The 21,414-nt window shown below is 38.4% G+C and overlaps 1 protein-coding gene and 1 long non-coding RNA gene across 2 annotated transcripts in view; one reads left to right on the top strand and one right to left on the bottom strand.

The window, feature by feature from the left end:
- The window catches only part of LOC139942838 (one cut domain family member 2-like), a 58,835-nt gene extending 42,751 nt beyond the window's left edge, over window positions 1-16,084 (top strand). The window contains exon 3 of the mRNA XM_071939623.1: window positions 12,139-16,084. Coding sequence (XP_071795724.1) covers window positions 12,139-12,476 — 338 coding nt within the window. The 3' untranslated portion in view covers window positions 12,477-16,084. The remainder of the gene's footprint in view (window positions 1-12,138) is intronic.
- The window catches only part of LOC139942848 (uncharacterized), a 53,594-nt gene extending 34,291 nt beyond the window's left edge, over window positions 1-19,303 (bottom strand). The window contains exon 1 of the long non-coding RNA XR_011786708.1: window positions 18,782-19,303. This is a non-coding gene — a long non-coding RNA (uncharacterized lncRNA). The remainder of the gene's footprint in view (window positions 1-18,781) is intronic.
- Between the last annotated feature and the right edge of the window lie 2,111 nt (window positions 19,304-21,414).

Genomic DNA, 21,414 nt, shown 5'->3' with positions numbered 1-21,414 from the left:
GTTGAAATTGGCAGACCTGTCACTACCCACTTGTCCTCGTCCTGTTGTGTTTTTATGATTGATTTATTTAAAGAACACTTATTGCTAAATTACAATGTGAAAAAAAACATGGATAAACGAACCAAAAAATCCTAAACAAGAAAAAGAAACAACTCTGACATCCATTCAAGGAAAGTACAAGAGGGGAAAGATGGAATTGATAGCAAGATAAGTGTGTGCTGAGTGGAGAAATAAACGAAAAAGGCCGACAGATGAAGAGCAAATGATGAAAGAAATAGACCAGAGAGGAGATGGAGGTTTAACAAGTGCGCTTACAGTAGCGTGTTTACACATCTCCTTTGATTGACTCACACACGACTTAATGTGAAAATTTTAGGGGGGCAGAGTAAGTCAATATTGACAAAGTTATCATTTTTAACTAAATCCGAGTTTATATACCCATGGCATCTTTCTTAGCCCTTTCCAAATCCTCCCTGAGCGATCATTAGCACACAGAAAGCTCCCCAGGGTTCCTCTGGTTAAATATGCAGATCCACACGCGCAAACAAATAAAAAATTCCACCACTTTTTTCTCTCTTCTTCCGTCCCCGTCTCCATCTCTCTCTCTCGCTTGGCGATTGGAGAGTACGGACCAAGGGGAAAGGAAAAAAAGCTTCAACTCTATCAAGTTCATCTACCTTAGGTGAGGCTTTTCAATTCATCACGAACAGACTGTAAGATGACCTTTTCCTCAAACCGTCTCCCGGTGAATTGGCCAGGTTAGGTTACCCCCGATCACCATATTTGCTATCCCATGGCCATTAGCGTCTCAGCGTACATTTCCTCTCCGGTACCGTCCACCGCTACCGCGGACGGTAATGTTTTTTTCTCTCCCCACCACTGCCCCGGTCGGATATCTCCAACTCTTTAATGGGTTGGTAACGCATTCATGGCACGTGCCCTGGCTCGGATGAAATGCAGAGACTCTGAAGCCCGGTCTATCGGAACTCTTGGCTGTGATGGCTTCCTGAGTGACGGTAGAGGTGCCCCTTCTTGTCTTAGAGACTACTTGTTGGATAAACAGAGGGTCCTCCACTGTGCATCGACGAGCTGAGGAACCCTTACTGCATCCGATAGAGCAAGGCTTATGATGATGGGTCTTGGAAATTGTGTCTTATTTCACTGTGTGTGTTTTTTGGATAGATGGATCAATTTGGTTGTTTCCTTTTGTGTTAAAGGGGATGGTTTTTGAATTAGGTCAGTGGTTGACCAGACTATGTTCTTGTTGGTTTTACTGATGGACTGTCTGTTGCCTTGGAAATGTGTCTTTGTTTTTATGAATGTTTGACTGTTTTGATATAGATGAAAAACACATAGTATTACTTCCATCTTATGAGATGCTTCACCCAGTGGAGTTCGATGGATGCTTATCAGAGGGTGCAATAGATGGTTTGGGAATTAGGTCAGTGATTGACCAGGGGCCAATTTCATAGAGCTGCTTAAGCAAAAAATTTGCTTAAGCACGAAAATAGCTTGCTTATTTTACACATGATACTGGCAAAAATTTCATGCCACATACATTGCTTGTGACTAGTTTTTAGCTATTGTTTACTTAGCATAACAATTGAGCGGATTCTTAGCTGGTAATCTGATTTTACGAAGCAAGGATTTTTTTGCGTAAGCAAAATTTTGTGCTTAAGCAGCTCTATGAAATTGGGCCCTGACTATGTTCTTGTTGGTTGTACTGAAGGGGATTGTATGATGCCTGGGAAATGTGTTCCTTTTTTTTTTTTTTTTTTTGGTGAATGTTTGACTGCTTTGATAGGAGGTCGATATCGGAGGGTTGACGGTCGGAAGTTGAGGTGACCAGACAGTCAATGTTTTTTTAAATTGTTTATAGAGAGGATGTCTTTTTGAAAAATATGTTTTTGTTTTGAAAACTTGAATAGATTTTAAGGATTTCCATTTATGTGTTCAATAGTAGATGATCTGACGATAGTAGATGATCGGTCAATTGATCTGGTCAGAAGGTATTCAAAAAAGTGTATTTATTCATTTATTGTTGGTGTTCTTTTTTGCGTTTATTAGAGAGGATATCATTAATGGGGGAAAAACAACAATTTTTTAACCCAGATGTATTTTATGTGTACACAGTACATCTTATAGTGATTGATAATAGGTTTGTATTTACTTAAAAATTGAGAATCTATCTTTTTTTGTCAGAGCATTTGTATTTGTATACAATACTCGCTGTATTTCGTGGGCAACTATTCCAAAGTTTTATTTTGTTTATATTTTTGAAGAGACAGTGTTTTAATAAAATTAAATAATTCTAGTTAACTATGTTGATAATCACTCTTACGAGGTCGAGAAGAGTATACTAATCGAAACGTGGAGACCACAGCGGCACCTTTCACAGTCGACACTCCTCCCAAAAGAGATTAACACATGGTTGTACCCCGCAGTTTACAAGTTACTTTTCATTGAAATTGTAGAAAACCACTTTGGTCAATAATATCAACTTATTTATTTACTGCAAGTTTACACAAAAAAAGCTTTAAGGTATGACGCATCGAACCGAAGACAGCGGGTCTATCTCGCTTCTAAAATCTCTCCAAGATGTTTAAAGTTTTCTTAACCCACCGGAAGAGCACTTTACGAGGTGGCAAGATTTTCGTGATTTTCTTCTTTATTTTTTTCTTCTCTAGAAGGAAAATAATGACAGTTACATGCTTAGTGTGGTTCACTTGACTGTAATTAGGTCGTGCTTTTATGCACAAAGTGTCCACGGAAAACGCTGGCGCCCTCGGCTTGCTGAAAGCCAACACTCCAAAAATGGATGAGAAATTGATTTTTTTTCTACCTCTCTCTGCTTCACCCTTTCTTGAAGATGTTAACTTCCCCCCAGAAAGAGAACCCCAGTGCTCCGAAAGCACCCGATGAAAACGATATTCCGACGGCATGCTAAAACGCTCCTGTAGATGGGCTAGAACGTGTCTGAGTCGAAATGGGAGTCTTTTAGACTCGGTCTTTGGTCGAGGATTTTGGGAAAATGATACCTTCGTGAAGTAACTTTCAGGTGTAGGAACTAATTATAGAGTTGATTCTAAACTCAATTTGAATAGATTGGTATGTATTAGTAATCCTATAGCGCTATGTGGCAGCGAATGCTGTGTAAATTGAAGGAGTTGGGGATATTGCTCGGATATCGGATACCTGTTTGCGCCATAAATAATCAATAATATCACTCAAATCATTTTGATATTAAATTGTAGGAAATTAGGGGGCTTTTTAGAAAACTCAGAGATAAAGTGGTGGACGTCTTAAAAGGATGAATCTGAACTTCACTCACACTCACACACATCCTTATTGGTTTCTCTACTACCCTAGTTCACACATAAACTATTAAACTTGTACAAATTTGATAGTAGGATTTGAAACTTTGCATGGTGGAAGTACCATGTCTGATATTTCACGGATGCGATTGCCTCCATGCCGCTGGTCATTGCCTTGGTGCCCTTCAAATGCTCCAGTAAAAATTTACAATTAATATGGTGCCGTTTATACCAAGGAGAAAATGCCTTGGTGCCCTTGTATTGCCTTGGTGCCCAAGTATAACTAAAGAGAGCTTTTGCAGCAACACAATATATCTTTTGAAGTAGTGGTGTTTCTCGAAAGAACCTGTGGTTAACGACTCTCAAAAATTAACAACTCTACAAATTTATTCCAATATCGATTAATCAGAATCTAACGTTATGAAAACACCCCTTACTTTCCGAATGGTATCCCCCGTATTTCTACCAGCGTGCTTGTCCAACGCGCTCTGGTCCACGGTCCGGCACCCACGGGCAAAATCTAAGAAAATTTACTGTGTTCTCTCGGGAGCATTTATCAGGGAAGTTTTAGCTTATCGTCGCTGACGCCCAAACGAGTTCCTAATTGTGATCCCCAAACAGATTGAGGCATCTGTGGAAATTGATTGTCTTTGAGGACTTGAGGCGCTCCTTACGGGGGTTGTAGCCTCTGTAAGGGTGAGGCGAGTAGAGACAAGGGAATATCTATTACAGAGGAGAGATGAGGCTTGAGGAGGTAGCTTTGAGAAGGTCTTGGGAATTGAGAAGATGCGATCTAAGATTTGTTTGTTGGATAGAAGAAACGCTGGGGGTGATGTGGGGAAGATGCTGGTTGCTTGGGTATGTCTTGAGATAACATTGCTCGCTATCGTCGGGAAGAATTTAGGATTGGATGGATAGGAGATGGGATTTAGTTTCAAGGTCATTTTGTGTGGACACTTTTTGAAGAAAGGGGGTGATGTGGAAACTCAAGTTTACATTTATAGAACAAGAATTGCTTAGGAAATGAGAACAAAAGATTTAGAAAATTCAAAGAAACCTAAAAAAAAAAAATCATTTTGAGGTCTGATTAAAGTGGAAGGAGAGGAACGAATTATAGAAACATGAAATGACGAGAGTTACTTTAGAGACTACTCCATTATTGTTATCATGGAAAAGTTGGAGGAGACTCAGCGATAACTTCATGACAAATTACAGCTTTACAGTGATGCTTGAAGTTTTGCGTGGATATTTTATGACAGTTATAGTTATGTTTAGTAAAACTTGCAGGTACAATCATGTGTAAATCTCTTGTCGTGGAATGTTGGCTTTGAAAAGAGCTTTTGCGTGGTCTCGACGTTTCAAGTATTCTCAGCTTGTCTTCATCAGAATGAAGCTTTGTCAACACAACAAAATCCCTCAAACCAAAACATACATCATTATACTCTAACCACACCAAAACATACGTTTTCATCTTCACCCATATTACCTATTATCAGGTCTTTTGTCATTATGTTGTATCCCTTGTTTGTTCTTCTATAAAAAATAGTCCCTTTGGGAAAAAACGGTGTAGAGTTTTGTCCAATCGCTGTAAGCCTAAAGTCTAACAGTCGAGCGAGCAGGTTGCACAAACCTCTTAAGGCTATGATTCTGGATATCCATACATCCTTTCCGACATAACCTAATTGTAAGTTCCTTAGAACCATCGATAGGGAATAAAAGCCACGAGAGGAAAACTAATTTAAATAATGGTTAAACGACCATAGATGAGTTGTTAAGTGATACTGAATCCTTACCCGGGTATCCGAGTAGAAACTGGTTTCTGGGTACCCGACTCAAAACACTAGACTGGGACCCGGACGGTAGTCTCAGGTGACACGTTCGCACAGCACGCGATCACATTATACTAGTTTGTGTAGTCGCTGCAGGGTCTGAAACTCGACCAAGACATGCGCTCCAATTTGCATCTACAACCTATTCTATCTTTACCACCTCGTCATTTCTCTCCCCCCTCTAACTTCTCAATTTTTGTCCGAGTTCTGCACGTTTTAACGCCGGAGATTTTTTTATTTTTAAAACCAGATACGGGGTATGGGTTATTTTCCTCTGATGGGTGCGTTAATTTGCGGAATGGTGGTCAGATAGGTATTGATCGTGCGGTACGGCAGATGGAAATATCCTCCGACGCGTTAATGGAATTAGAGGTGATTGCAAGACTTGGTGTCTCTCGAGTGGAGATACCAAGCTTTTTTGGTAGAATGCACGGAGTGATTTTGGTGGACTTGAGGGTGCTTGCAGGGAGGGGGTTTGGGCTATTTGTGAGTGGTTTCCTGACGTCTTCTGCACACCATGTTGAATGGGATTGTGGGGACTTGGAGCATGTTTTAGGAAGGGTATTGGGCTATATAGAAAGTGGTATCCTGACGTCTTTTGGACGCCGTGTTTCTAGAGATTACCTTCGCTTGGGCTAATAAACCCCAGACCGGGTGTCTCTGGTGGTGATACCAAGCTTTTTTGTGGAAAGCAAGGAAGCATGGTGCGATTGTGGGGACCGTGAGGGTGCTTTCCGGGAGGGGGGATTGTGCTAGAGAGCGTGGTATCATGACGTCTTTTAGACGCCATGTTTTAAAGGCGGCATATTGCCAGCTTTGCTACAATGGGCAGTGCGCAGTATCACTAACATCAAAGGCATTCTGTGAAATAAAACAAAATTGCGTATTTTATTTCATTTATTTATTTATTTGTGAGTGTGTTTGCTTCAGCTCCTGTTCGCACAATTTAACCTGCTGACCCACTATCCCACGTTTTGACAACATTGAGTAGATTATAGGGTGAACAAAGTATGACTGTGACAACCTTGTCATAATTTTCAGCATTGGTCATTTAAAAGCCACTTATAAAAAGATCCATGCAAGTCCAGAGAGACTTCACTCTAAAAACTTGCAACTAATAATCCTGCAACTACCCCTCTGTTTAAAGTGAATAATATCCCATGTTTTTTTAGTAAAATGTGCCCTTCAGACGAGCTCAAATCAGGCCGCTCAAGGTGAAGATGAGGATGATAATGGGGAAAATTTGGGACAATTTGCCAGCAAAACCCTTTCACAATTTACCTGGAGTTAACCTGGATATCAATTTTCCCTCCTCTTTAGCGTTATTAGTAAAGTAGCATAGAAACTTAATTCCTACAACCACCCGACCGTTTAAAGTGAATAATATCCATGTTTTCTAGTCAAATTTGCCCTTCAGACCTCCTCGAATCGGGCCGCTCAAGGTGAAAAATTAAGACAAATTGAGAAATTATTTGACTGTAAAACCCTTTCGCAATTTACCTGGAGTTAACCCCAATACCAACTGTGCCTCTTTAGGGTTTAAAATCAAGTAGCATATACCAATCCATGTTTTACTAATAAGATTTGCCCTTAAACCGAACTCAAATCATGCCGCTCAAGGTGAAACATTAAAGCAAATGGACAAATTTAGGACAATGGAATCCTTTCAAAATTTACCTGGGGAGTTACCCCCAGATACCAACTCAACCTCTTTAGCATTATTAATCAAGTAGCATATACCAATCCATACCTTAGTATCGATTCCCTGACAATAAGCCTATTAACTTACTTTTAACCAAAGTTACCAAACATCATCACTCGGGCATAATGGCCCACTACTCAAGCCTGGGTTTTCTCTTAGAGAAAGCTGGTTAACTCCTAAACTTGGCCTGTAATGACGTATTATTGGATTATGTTTATCCATTAATCTGATGTATACAATCAATTGAGACTCATCAGGGATTAGTATGTATCAAGTCACTAATTATCAGAGTGGAAAGCATTCGCAGAGAACGTTAATGGAAGATGCTTTGGAATTTGAAAGCAGATGGTTCCGGTGGAGTGTTTTTTTCGGCTGCTGCGCAGGCTTAAAGGGAAGGTACACGTTTGGTAATTGCCAAAGACCAGTCTTCTCACTTGGTGTATCCCATCATAAGCATAAAATAACAAGCCTGTGAAAATTTGGGCTTAATCGGTCATCGAAGTTGCGAGAAAATGATGAAAGAAAAAACACCCTTGATGGACGTGTTTGTGTGCTTTCAGATCGGAATAAAAGACTTCTAGCTAGAAGTATTTTATTATTTTAGTGAGAAATTACCTCTTTCTCAGAAACTACGTTACTTCAGAGGGTGTCATTTCACACAATATTTTAAACTATCAACAGCTCTCCAATGCTCGTTACCAAGTCAGTTTCTAAGTTAATATTTGTTTTGAGTAATTACCAAACGTGTACCTTCCCTTTAAGAAGTAACTTGTAAATGTGTGGGTTCAATAATGTGGCAATCTCTTTTGAAAGGAGTGTTGGCTCTGAAAAGAGTTGTTGGTACATGTAATGGTCTCGACGTTTCGACCGGGTGTAGCTTACTGTTTTCAGGAGGCTTCAGATTTTAAAAGTATATGTCATGTTGACATTTGTAAACAAAATTTTTATTTTAGATTGTAAAGTCTTGTAACGACATGAAAATCGATTTTGTCCATCACCGTTACGTGATCAAATTTAACAACTACCCTAAATAATTCATTTGCACTTGATATTTGAACCCCCTCCCGTAAAAGGTTATCCTATGAATTTGCCACTGCCCACAAAGAGCCTGCGTTGTTTCCGTGCAGAGTTAAACAGCGCAATACCCCGAGTTCGCCCATTGTCTCATAAACTCATAACTCCAAACCAGATGTTGTGTATGGGTATTGTTTTTTAAAGAAAGAAACAATTCAACAAAGGCCCTTCTGCATCACATGGAAGTTTCACATCCAGCCACCGTGACAAAATAACAAAAATTTAACACCAAGAGAAAAAAACCACCTGGTAGCTCTGGTGCGGTGGTTAAAAGGGCCGTGTTGGTGTTTTTTGCATCCTTTGTCTGCTGTGAACCACCGTCATACCATGGTCGTGGGGAGTTTTTAACTAATCCCCAACCTTAACAGATCCTGTTCCATTTATTTCGAGACAGGTGTATACAATGGGACTTATCTCTCGCATTGTAAGACAGGTGGATATTTCCCACAACTGGTTTTAAATGGTTCTAACAAAATGGCCGACTGACTTATGGTGGGTCTGTTTTTTCCTATGATGGCCGTGGGAAAGTAGTATTTCTTTCCGATAAAAAAAATTGTTTGCATTTTATCCCTCCAACAAGACATTTTCAGTCAGAGAATATATTTTGTTTTCTTAATTGTTTTTAATCCACTGGACTACTGAAATGCTAAGTGTTGGTTGTGTAACACTAAGCACTCCGATTAGATAAATAAATTAATACATTTATGGATTCAAGCCCTATACGCGCACAAATTATTTTATTTTGAATTATGTAATTACATTTGCAGGCCTATGTGAAATTTCGATAAAATATTTACACTAAACAATTCGTTAAATTAACAATTTCATTTCTCCAATTTATATTTTTCCAAAACCAATAAATCAACACCCACCCACACTGTCACTCAGCGCAGTTCAAATATTATTACGAAAACAAGGTTTTTAACCGCAAATAAATGTCCATAAATATTGGGAATTTTATTCGCGTAGACTTTCCCCCGAGGAGTTCAATCAACATAACTGAATTTATTACCGAAGAAGAATGACCAATTTCAGGCTATTTTCTGTAGGCTTGAGTCACTCCCAGCCCTGAAAGTGGCTCTCTCGTTTTGTGCGATATCCTTTCACATCGCTGCGCTTTCAAAAGAAGAAAACAAAAATATAAAAAGACCATGCACTTTGGGTGAGAAAATGCAATTTTCGTAATTTTATTTGATTGGAGGCAATGGTGTGTGTATCTTTATGATGTTGAGGAGGGTTGCCTTTGTGTTGGGAAGGTTTAATCAGTCAAAGGAGTCTTGGACATGATGTTGTGGTTATTGTGTCTGAGGAAAGGTGGGTTAGACTTGAAGAAAAGAGGATGAGAAAGAGCTTTTGAGAAAACGGCGAGGGAAGACGATGGAAAGATGTCTGAAGAGTAAATGAGAAGCTTGTCTTGTTTGGGGAGAGAGAAGTAAGAGGAAGTGTAAGGATGAGGAGAGAAAGAGGAAAGAAAGAGGTGAGAAAAGATGTTGACAAGAGGGAAAGGATGAGGGAAGGTGACAAAAGATTTACGATGCTGTGAAAAAACACAAATGAGGCTTTGGAATCTTATGGATGGAAGATGCTAAGTCTTTGAAAGATGGGGGAGCAAAAGGAGAAATTATTTACAAAGAGAAAATCACTTCAATGTAAAACTAGCTAACAAAGAGGATGTGAGTTTGATTTGATTAAAGCTGTAAAATGGAAATGTAAAGAGAGAATTAATTTATTTCACTGTAGCTGGATTTATGATGGGAATTTCGAGGAATCTTTTGTGGTTATTCTCCTCACAGAAATAAACAATTGTAAAGGTTTTATTCAGTAATATTAAAAAATGACATAATTGTGTTATAAGATTCAAAACCATTTGAACTTCGAGTACAAAAACATTATTCTCCACCACAACTCTACGAAATGAACAATTAAAGCACCCTTCGCAGTAATGTTTTTTTTTTTTTAAAGAAGGGGTAAGTTTTCATTCAGAATTTAAATCTGAAAGGCTTCAGGCATGAGGCCTTTCTCAGGCATCTGAAAGTACACGATTCTATGCAACAAGGGTGGGTTTGCTCATCCATTATTTTCTTGCAACTTCGATGACCAATTGAGCCCAAATTTCCACAGGTTTGTTGTGTTATGCGTTTGCTGGGATACACCAAGTGACTGTCTTTGACACTTACCAAAAGTAAACCTTGCCTTTAAAACAATTTGTTGACCCCCCCCCCCCCATCACGATGATGCTACCCTTCCGTAAACATGCAATGCCCTGAAATCAAGCACCCTATGAGTCACTAAATTGAATTCTTCTCCAGTGCAATTATATCTGTACTTGGACATAATGTTTGACAACCATTTAAGGTTTTCTCCTCCCATCATTCCCCACCTTTTTTTAAATTACAGCTCCAATCCCAGTGCCCTACTTTGATTTAAGTGGTCACACAGTCATCACTACCCCCTCTTCAAAGTTAAAATTTTCCTCCACAGTTCATCTCCAGAATATGAGTTTGAACAGTCTCACTGACTGCCTTATTTAAACTGTGCCCCAAGTTCCCCTTCCCCAATCACCTGTCTTAGATACACCCTTTAAGGGTGGTAAATGTCTTAATTGAATAAGAGATAGAAGCTACTAGAAGATTGAATTGAGATAACAGGTTAAGAGGTGAGGAATATGGACTCCTCCATCTTTAAGGAAAAGAGGCAGAAGGAAACCGATCTCCTGAGGGTAGCATTAAGTACATCCAGATAGCACCCTAACAATCCACCACCTACTCCTGCTAAATGCTTAATTTCTGTACCCCACCTCCCCACAAACATTTACCTTTCTAATAACAAGCTCATGCTCAGTGCAATGCCCGATAGTCATTTCCTAAATGCATCCATCAAGGGTACCCGGGACTGAGCCATTATTCCCGGCACCCCATGAAGCCACCATCGCGCTCTCTCTGTTTGTATGTACACAGCTAACGGTTCAGATATAAATTAGATCCCCCACACAGACGGTGTTAAAATCGCTGCGTGTTTCGTCAAGGCAACCGTTCTTGAGACGTGTTTGAAGAGGAACATGACCTCCTGAAATTCGGTCATTCTTAGGGAATAGTGTTTACCCTCATGCGCGTGCATCGGCGAGGGTTCCCCCCAAAGAAATGTTATTTAAAGAGCTTGGATCCGCACGTACTTTTTAATGATAAGTCAGAAGAAAATTGTTCAAATAAAGCAAACTGAGAGTTGAGGGTGGACTTTGTTCTGTTTACCTGGGGCTTTCCCTCCTCGAGGAGGCCGAGACGAGGGAAAGTGTGGCATTTCTTGATGTAGGTCGGGGAACACCACTTTGTACTGTTTGTCTAAAAAATTGGAATAATTTAATAAAGAGCTTGAAAACGAGATTAAGGGTTTGTTGGGGGTGAGAGGCGCAGTAATAAAGTACATGAAACCAAATTTTAAGGTTTATAATCAACGTAGTGGGTGGGGGTTTATATCTTGGAGATTTTATGAAATAACTTAAAAAAACAGTCCATCCTTCATTCACTGTTATTTTATCTCACAGTTTATATTGCCCTCATTTTTTAGAAACTTAGTTTATTTCAAAGTTTCAATTTGTTTGTGAAGGTCTTAAAATAGCCACGGTATTGGCTAATAGCATACCGAATGTCCAGATTTTAAAAATGTGAACACATTTTTATCTTTTGTTGACTATCGTATACGTTATTTTATTTTCTGCACGTCCTGATATTTTGTGTATTGTCTGTTTTAGTCACTGCATGTAATATGTAATCATTTCACAATGTCACCATGTTGTTCCTCATAATTGATAGCAAGAAATCAGAAATGGTCAAAGTGCCCAAATGCATGCTCAAATTCAAGATTGTAAACAGACACATTTTTTTCTTTTCTTTTCCCAGCTCATAAAGAGAGAGAGAAAGAGGCCAAATTGCCCAGTCTCATAACCACAATCACATAACCATAATCACAGATTTAAGACTCTATACAGACAACCATTTTCTTTTCTTTTTCCACATTGACAAAAAGAAGTAAGACATGGCCAGTCTCAGAATCATAATCAAGAAATCTCTTCCTCAAGATTTTAAACTGACAATTCTTTCTTCCTTTCTTTTCTCCAAAGAAAGAGAGAGAGGCCAAAGTGCCCGAGTCTGAGAACCATATCAACAAAATCTCTTCCTCAAGATTTTAAACAGACAATTATTTCTTCTTTTCTTTTCTCCAGCTTGTAAAAAGAAAGAGGAAGAGGCCAAGGTCTCCCAGCAGCCACAAAACCACATCAAGAAACCGCGTCTTGTCTTCACCGACATCCAGCGTCGGACGTTACACGCAATCTTCAAGGAGACAAAAAGACCGACTAAGGAGATGCAGGTTACGATAGCTCAGCAGCTTGGGCTTGAGCTGAGCACCGTCAGTAACTTCTTCATGAATGCCAGGAGGAGATCTCTGGACAAGTGGCAAGATGAGATGGGAAACAGTAACCATGGTAATGCAAATGGCAACGGGAATTGTGGGAGCAATACGCCGACGACGATCACTCCTAAGAGTGAATACAAGGCGTAAGATTCGACCAATAAGTCTTGATTCTTGTTAAATTTTTTGTACCGAAAAAAAAAGACACCAAAGCATTCATACTGTAGTACTCCTCCTAATCCATTTTGACCCCCAAGACTTGGACAGCATCCAAAATCTACGGCTATGGCTGTTGCTATGGGCGTTGTTAATGACATGCTATACTTCAATGCATAATGACGTAACATGAAGCCGTAGCCGCTAATTCGGTTACGGCTTAACACCCATGTCAGTTGTTAGCTATACAATTCAATCAGTTTTAAGATAACTCTTGTTACTAAGGCAGTGTCTGAATGGAATACTTCGGACACTAGGTGGCAGCAGACTACCAGGTAAACCAATTGTTCTTGGAAATGTGAGCATGCTCAGAACGACGTAAACAATTTCATTTGTACAAGTATAGCTTGAAAACATGAAGATGGAAGAATTTTAAAACCAAAACAATGCAGATCTCTTCATTATTGTGAGAAAAAATCCTGTTTGCGTAAATTTTTCTAGATACTTTACTCTTACGAATCAAGCAAAATCTGTAAATACTTACACTCAGGAACAGATGTATATTGTTATATATAATGTGATACAGTTTTACAGAAAGACAAGAATTTGAAAAAAGAAGTAAAAGAGCACTTGTATGGATAATGATTCGTTATAAAAGAAATCACATTTTGGTTTGAAGTAGATGACAAAGTTTCATGTTTTCTTTGGTTTTTTTTTTATCTTTGGGGTAGCTGGACAACCAGCAAGTGAAATTGTGCCGAGCGCATTTTTTGTTTTGTTTTAACAGCAGTAAAACTGGTTGAAGCAATTTGTTGTGGTTATGTTTTGCCTGTTCAAGCTGGGTCAAACTTATTCAAACCAGTTCCAACTGGTTCAAATTGGTTCAAACTTACCCTTCGTTTCGTAAGAAGGGTTGTTTGTATCTTTAGTTACCATGGACACGGAAAGAGGCCATTTTGTTCTAAAGTTTACTTTGTGTAACTATTTCTGACTGCAATAATTTCTATACTCTACCTCTTGTCAAAATGTGTTAGATTTCTTGTATCGAAAAAAAAGGGACAAAAATCCAACTCTTCTTAGAGATTTTTGTTTAAAATGTGGCAATATGATTATTCAGTTCACTATGTGATTATGGTGGTGTATGTGTGCTTTCTTTCAAAATTCAGCTATTAGTTTATTAATTTCTATACATTCCAATGGGGTTAAATATCATGTTATTTGTATATTTTGCAGTATTTATTTGAAAGATTATATGTTAAGATCCAAACTTATCTTTCATTATTTAAAGGTTTACAAAGTAAAATACTGGATTGCATTTTTTTATTAAAATTGTTTTTAATTCGTTTGATTTTCATTTGATTTACAAAATAAGAAAGAAAAAAGGTTTTGCAGATAAATATGTGCAGACAAATTTTTGTTTGAAATTAAGTTCAGTTGCCCATAATTATTTGCTGCAACTTTTGCTTCATTTTATGATTGCGGTTATTTGTAAAAAGACGTGTGTATTTTGAGGAAAAAAAAACAAATAATTTATTTGTAAAGACAATTGTTACCAAAGTGTTAAAATCTGCAGTGAATTTTTCTTTGAATCCGTATTTAAATTTATTAATACAAAATTTTAAATGTAAATTATTGATGTGTACAATCATAGTCTGGAATAACAGGTGCCTATCAATTATTGTCATCTCTAAGCCTCCCCGAGCCACACCCACTTTCATAAAGTTGCTAAACGCAACAAAATTGCTTAGCAAAGGTCTACAGGAATTCACTCCATGCTCATAACAAGTTTGCTGGAAAACCTGGGTCTTATTTAAGGTTTATACCAGCCAAACTACCACTTCCTATGTAAAACTTGTTGTATCCTGCTCATTTCTGATTAGCCAAACAAAATTAAGCAAAAAATATCCCAGCACAACAAACTATGTTTAGCATAACAAGGTTAACAGCTAAACTACCATGTCACTTGTGGCTAGTAGTCTGCTCATTTCTGCTTAGCAAAAACAAATTAAGCAATATTTTCCTCTGAAGCAGCTCAGTGAAATTTGGCCCAGATGCGTAATGATAAGCAGCTTTTGTCGGTGTTAAGCATTTATTGTACTTATGGTGGCACCTGCTACCAATTAATTAAGGTGTGGCTTACCAAAATGTTAGAATAGTCATTGAGTCCAATTCTAAAGGTTGCCGAAACAGAGCAATTACAGCATTGCCCTAACAACTGTGTATTTCCATGGAAAGTGTGTGGATTTGACCTTGGGATGACCAATGGCTGGATTTTGAACAATTCACGTGTGAAATGTGTGAAATTCACGTGTGAAAAGTGGGAGGCTCCATTAAGGAGTGGGGGTGGCAATAATTGATTTGCGAATTTATATAATTTGGAGATCAATATTAAAATGTACAATGATCATTTTGCGGTTGGTTACTTATCATGAAATGTACAATAATTAGTTTTTAGTTTGTATTTTTGTAAATTTGTTTGGTTATTTTTGTTTTTGTTGATTTAGATTTTTGCCTAGACAGACTAGCTGGTCATAAATTCTTCAATTCAAAGAATTGATATAGAATGCACAGTTTTTGTTTGAATTTCACATTCCAAAATGTTGTTTTAGAATTAATTTTTGAAAAAATTCAGGCCTTTCACACTGGTCATTGTTTATAAAATATAGACAATTCTGAAATTGATGAGTTTGCCTTCATTGGATTATTATGTTATTATTTTTGATTTGATTTTGTACAATTGTTATTTTAAGTTGTATTGTTATTTATTGGGGACCAATACCGTTGTTTTTATTACACCAACAAAAGCAAATTTGATAACTTCATAACCCAAACTCTGCGGATCCCTAAAACAATATGTTGTCTTATATTACACGGAATCCTTCTAAATTTTGAACCAAGGCTCCTTCAGTCTTGTTTACCGTAAATTTGCTGAGATTGTGTTTATTTGATTAGCAACGATAGTTTTGAATCACTTATTGAGAATTTCTTCCAGCTTCACCAAGAGGCTTTCTGTTTGTTTATTAAAAGATATAGGGATGTCATGTTGACACAGTAATACAAACTAAATTCTCCCTACCATAAAGTTGTCAATACAAAGAATAATCTGCTTGGAAGTTAATCCTTCAACTCAGGCTCAGCGTTTTCGTAAACACAGACAATTCTTGCTTAGCAAAAACAAAGTACCAGCCAAAATGCTGTGTATTGTAGACCTATACATCCTCTTGAATGGTCCCATTTAATGTTTGCTTAGCAGCTGAGTGTGTTAAGCAATAGTTTCTGACTAACAGCTTTATGAAATTGAGCAAGTTAAAGGAAGAAAACATATTTGCAGGTAGTTTCCCTCAAATTGTAAGTAATTGGGTTTGTACAAAGTTTGAACTGAAATTTGAACACATTTCGGAGCTTTTTACTATTGTGTGCGTTTGTTTGTGCAATATTATCTCTTGTAAATACACCAATAATGTTTTAGCAAGCCTGACGTGGTGTGTGATTGGTCGACTGTTGTGAATAATTAATTAGGACTTTGACCTATAGTAACTTTGACCATGGGACATTTGACCCAATAGAATAAGAAATAAATACAAGCAGTTTGTTTTCTGAAATTTTTGTTTTCATTCTACTTTTGTATTATTATTATTTTCATGGAGGATTGTACAATTTGCCGTACACTGAGTCCAGTATAGGAAAATGTATTCACAGAAGGTAGTGGGTTTGGCCAATCAATAAGCAATTGATATTTAACAGATTAATAATCAGCTAATAATGTTCACAACAGGTGGTGTGAGGGGGGGAAACAAGTACAAAAATAGATGTCTTTTAATTGCAAAATCAACAGTACAGTGATATGTGTTGCCATGCGTCTTTCAACCATAGATTTATAAATTTTGTTTTATTTGTTGGCAAGGGGTCCATTGTTGTACAGTATTTCTATTTTTTAAATGGAATGCTCTAAACCACAAGACACAATCATAATACAATAACCCTAACCCTAACCCTAACCCTAACCCATTCATGATGCCCAATCACACCATCCATTACACCAAGAGCCATTGGGTTATGTTATTTCCTCATTAACTATAGTTCTATTAAAACTATAGTCCTGCACTAAGAGCTGAGGTTATACATTTACCTTATTGTTAAAGAACTATAGTTCTATCTATTAGAACCGTATTCCTACACACCAAGAACTGAGGTTATATTATGATAGTTGTTAAATTTGCATCGGAGATAAAGAATATTAATTTTGGTTTTTACCCATACACCGATGTGTGTTTAGCACTGTATACTCAGTACTTTCCCGAGTCCTGTGAAAAAATATCACAGGCATTTTACTCGGGTGGGATTCGAACCCACGACCCTTGCAATGGACCCTTCCCATGAAATATGCTAATCACATTCACGCATGCGTACAGACCCTGTTGGTTGGCAAACGCCATAGAGTTGTGCACTAAGCAGACGCGCAATCGCGTCTGCGTCACGCACCCATTAACCGTGTACAAAACAGTGTGATGTTCCCTCATTTTGCCAACCAAAACGTGTGTGCACGCGCTATGTGCAATTTACATATTTCATGGGAAGGGTCTATTCTAGAGCAGTGTTATTTTACTATAAGGTTGTAAATAGCCTCTTAGTTCTAGGAGTACCCATTATTCACCCTCATGGCAGTATGGTTTGGTGTTGCCCTAAACTGATGTATGATAAGCACCGTGTTGAAAGTCTTACGGGGGAAATCCATAGGCTCTTCGGGTGGGATTCGAACCCCCTAACCTTAGCTTCTGCATTCTCATGAACCCAGTAGGCATACACAGAGCATATTACAGATCGGTGTAGGGTGCAAGAGCAAAAATAGCATTTGGGTACAGACAGTTATCAAACCGCTTGCGCTCCCCCCCCCCCCCCCCTTTACAGGCTCGATGCTTCATTTCTGAGAAGGGCGTGGGCACCAAGGCGATTTCTCAATGGTAAAGGGCACCTCTATAAAGAAAAGTGTACATCTGCATTGGGACATTTCAAGGGGCACCGAGTCAATGAAGTATCGGGCCTACTACTAGCAGACTAGGTGTAAAGCCCGGTTCATACTTCGTCAAAAATTCGCAATGAGTAACGCCCCGTTCATACTTCCTGCGAATGCGAATGCGAAGTGAATTTGACCTCACAACCCTCTTTTCGCAGCGATATTCGCAAGTGAGTAGAGAAGAGTTCAACTGCTGCGAATTATTCGTTGCAAACTTGTGACGTCAACATTCGCTTCGCATTCGCATTTGCAGGAAGTATGAACCAGGCTTAATTAGCAATAGTTGTGTGTTCAGCTCCTGCAAAACATTCGCTGCGAAAACAGCAATGTGACATAAAAATTTGTTTCGCAATCACAGGAAGTATGAATTTAGCTTCATTCATGATTCGTCCATTTTTCCTAACATATGTCAACTAATTAAAAACAACAATGGTTTATAAGTTGTGCAGGTGTATGTATGAGCTACTACTGGTTGTTTTTAAAATTAAATGCTAAAAATAAGTTGTATTATGACATCTGTGAAACATTGATCTGCTAGCGAGTCGACTAAACTTTTTGAAACATTACAAGGGCACTGACTTTGTGAAACATTGATTTACCAAAGCCAGTGAAGTGAACAACCTAGTGCTGAAACAATGCATGTGTTGTGAATGGTGGCACAACTGTGCATACAATATTCAACTGATGCATTCGTGTACTGTGTAGATGCACTCACCACATGATATCAAAACGCACAGTGCATCTATCTTTCAAAGTCATTTGACCAATTTTAGTGGTGGCCTGGGTTCTAAATTCGGTCCACCACCAAGGGCGAGCGCTCGACAGAATTATTCATGTTTAAATATGGGGCTATCATTGCTCAAGTGCAATCTGGGGGAAATCTGTGCTGGGAAGCACAGTGTTGCTCAGTCAGAGTGCTGGGTGAATTTGTTACAGTTCTCGGCAGGCCCGCACGCCCGGCACCGCCCGCCGTGGCTACACCTACAAGTACAACACTGGTCATGTGGATATTTCTTTAGACAGGTTCCAAAAACCACCAAAGATACCTGTAATTTTCTTTTAAATATGGGCTAAACTACTTCCACATGTCACGAGATCAACATAAGCTTGCTTTTGTATGCGCATTCCTCATAACAATGAACACTAATCCTACTGAACCCAAATTTACATGACATTTCTCCACAACATGGCGGCTCCCATGCAATAACACATGAAAAGCACTCATGCGTAGAAATTTGAAAACTTTGCGTTTGTGGCGGACAAATTAAAACGAAATTTTACTCACATTTATGTCGTGTAGAATGACTGAAAGTGTATCCTAAATATCCTACAGGTTTCCATGTCCAGTTCCTGGCAATGTCATACCAAGAAAATTTGCATAAAGAGGTAAATTTCAGGCTGAAATCTCAACTTCCGTGAGTGGTCAAAGCTTTCCGGCCATGTGCTTACTGCTAAACTGGACATGGGAAATGAGTACGGAATTGACCAATAGGATGCGTTCTTAGATAACGCCAACTAGTTGTTAAAAATTATGGAATGTGATTGGCCATAGGGGAAAACAATTAACCAATAGCCGTTTGGGAAATCGCATTTTGGTGGGTTAGTGGTGATCAGTCTCGCCACCTTATTGGTCAAAAAAAGTGATGACAATTTTTGTGTGATGAATAAAGTTGAAAATGTCGTCTGCTAAATTGAGGCGCTTTCATTACGGCATTAAGATGATGTTTTTGTATAGGGTTTGTTTGTGTTTTTTCGGGGGGGGGGGGACGTTCGACGTAAATTTGAAGGAATTTTCTGTAGAGTTAATACTAGGGGGTTGTGTACAATGTAAAATTTAACTATACTGTTAACTGTAAATGAACAGAAATGTTAATTATATATAAATACCGTTTGAAATAAAAATTAAAAAATCTAAAGTCTGAGATGATTGTTTCATTTTGGTTTTTGCTTGCTGTCTTGCACGATATGTCAGAAATAATATTGAACATATTTGGAAAGTCTGTTGTATTTGAATATCATATTCTTCAAGCTGTATTGACAATATGCACATTTTGAAGAAAACAAATTATGACACCAAAGTTGTGCACATACAATAATTGATTTTTCAAATGATTAATTTTTCAAACAATTGTTTTTTTTTCTCTGTCTAATCTCTCTCGAGCAATACTGTATAGTGCGTATCACGTTCGCAGAGAAGTTTGTATGTACATTACATGTGTATATACACTGTCTGGCTGGAATTGCATTAACGAAAATATATAATATAATATGCAGTGACATTGTATTCACGATGAATCAACAACAAAAATCCAGACAAAAAATCCCGTATTTAACGGCGGCTGAATATCATTTTAGAGGGATATATAAATTATCCCGACTCGGTCAAGGTCCCACGGTTACACTTGTCTGCAGGTGCACCGAGAAAAGGAGCTCATCACCCCCGGCCCTTCTCGCTTCCTCTCCGCTAGGCTTGCCGGGGAACTGCACGGCAATGAAAAAGCTAAAGATGTGGTTTGTGTTTTAAGATCCCACCTGCCAGATGATGAGGGTAGGCAGTGGGATATAATGAGATTGGGGATGGAGAAGGGAACTGATGATGGTGGTTGGTGGAGATGACCAAGGACTAATTTAATAGATCTGCTTAGCAGAAAATATTGCTTAGACTTCTGCTAAGACAAGTAAGCAGGATACCATCCAGATGATGAGGGTAGACAGTGGGATATAATGAGATTGGAGATGAATAGAGGAACTGATGATGGTGGTTGGTGGAGATGACCAAGGACTAATTTCATAGATCTGCTTAGCAGAAAATATTGCTTAGATTTCTGCTTAGTAAAAAATAAGCAGGATACCTGCCAGATGATGAGGGGAAGGCAGTGGGATATAATGAATTTGGGGATGGAGAAGGGAACTGATGATGGTGGTTGGTGGAGATGACCAAGGACTAATTTAATAGATCTGCTTAGCAGAAAATATTGCTTAGATTTCTGCTAAGTAAAAAATAAGCAGGATACCTGTCAGATGACGAGGGGAAGGCAGTGGGATATAATGAATTTGGGGATGGATAGATGAACTGATGATGGTGGTTGGTGGAGATGACCAAGGACTAATTTCATAGATCTGCTTAGCAGAAAATATTGCTTAGATTTCTGCTAAGTAAAAAATAAGCAGGATACCTGCTAGATGATGAGGGGAAGGCAGTGGGATATAATGAATTTGGGGATGGATAGATGAACTGATGATGGTGGTTGGTGGAGATGACCAAAGACTAATTTCATAGATCTGCTTAGCAGAAAATATTGCTCAGATTTCTGATAGATAAGTGAAAAATAAGCAGGATATGCCTACCAGTCACACGTGGAATGCTATTCTGGATGAGAACCTTATTATGCTAAGCAACAATTGCTTTGTGCTTAACTAAGTCTGTTTAAGCAGCTCTTTGAAATTATGTGCTAGCTAACTCATTATTACCATAAGTCAGGGCCCAATTTCATAGAGCTGCTTAAAAATTTTGCTTAAGCAAAAAAATACTTGCTTTGTAAAATCAGATTACCGGCTAGGACTCCACTCAATTGTTATGCTAAGTAAACAACAGCTAAATATTAGTCACAAGCAATGTACATGGCATGAGATTTTTGCCAGTAACATGTGTAAAATAAGCAAGCTATCTTCGTGCTTAAGCAATTTTTTTGCTTAAGCAGCTCTATGAAATTGGGCCCTGTTGGTCACTAACAAGTATTCAATTGGAAAAGCAAGCTTAGAGGCTCAACTTCCACGGTCTCTTGTTTCTTCCCTTACACCATATCAATCGGGAGCCAATTTCATAAAGATGTTGAGCCCAACAAAATGTGGTTACAATTTTAACTTGCTAAGCTAAAACTATAACGGATGGAGATCAGTCATGATATTTTGGCTGCT

This window comes from Asterias amurensis, chromosome 10 (genome assembly GCF_032118995.1).
Source record: "Asterias amurensis chromosome 10, ASM3211899v1".
Taxonomy (NCBI): domain Eukaryota; kingdom Metazoa; phylum Echinodermata; class Asteroidea; order Forcipulatida; family Asteriidae; genus Asterias; species Asterias amurensis.
This window is presented reverse-complemented; position numbering and strand designations above follow the sequence as displayed.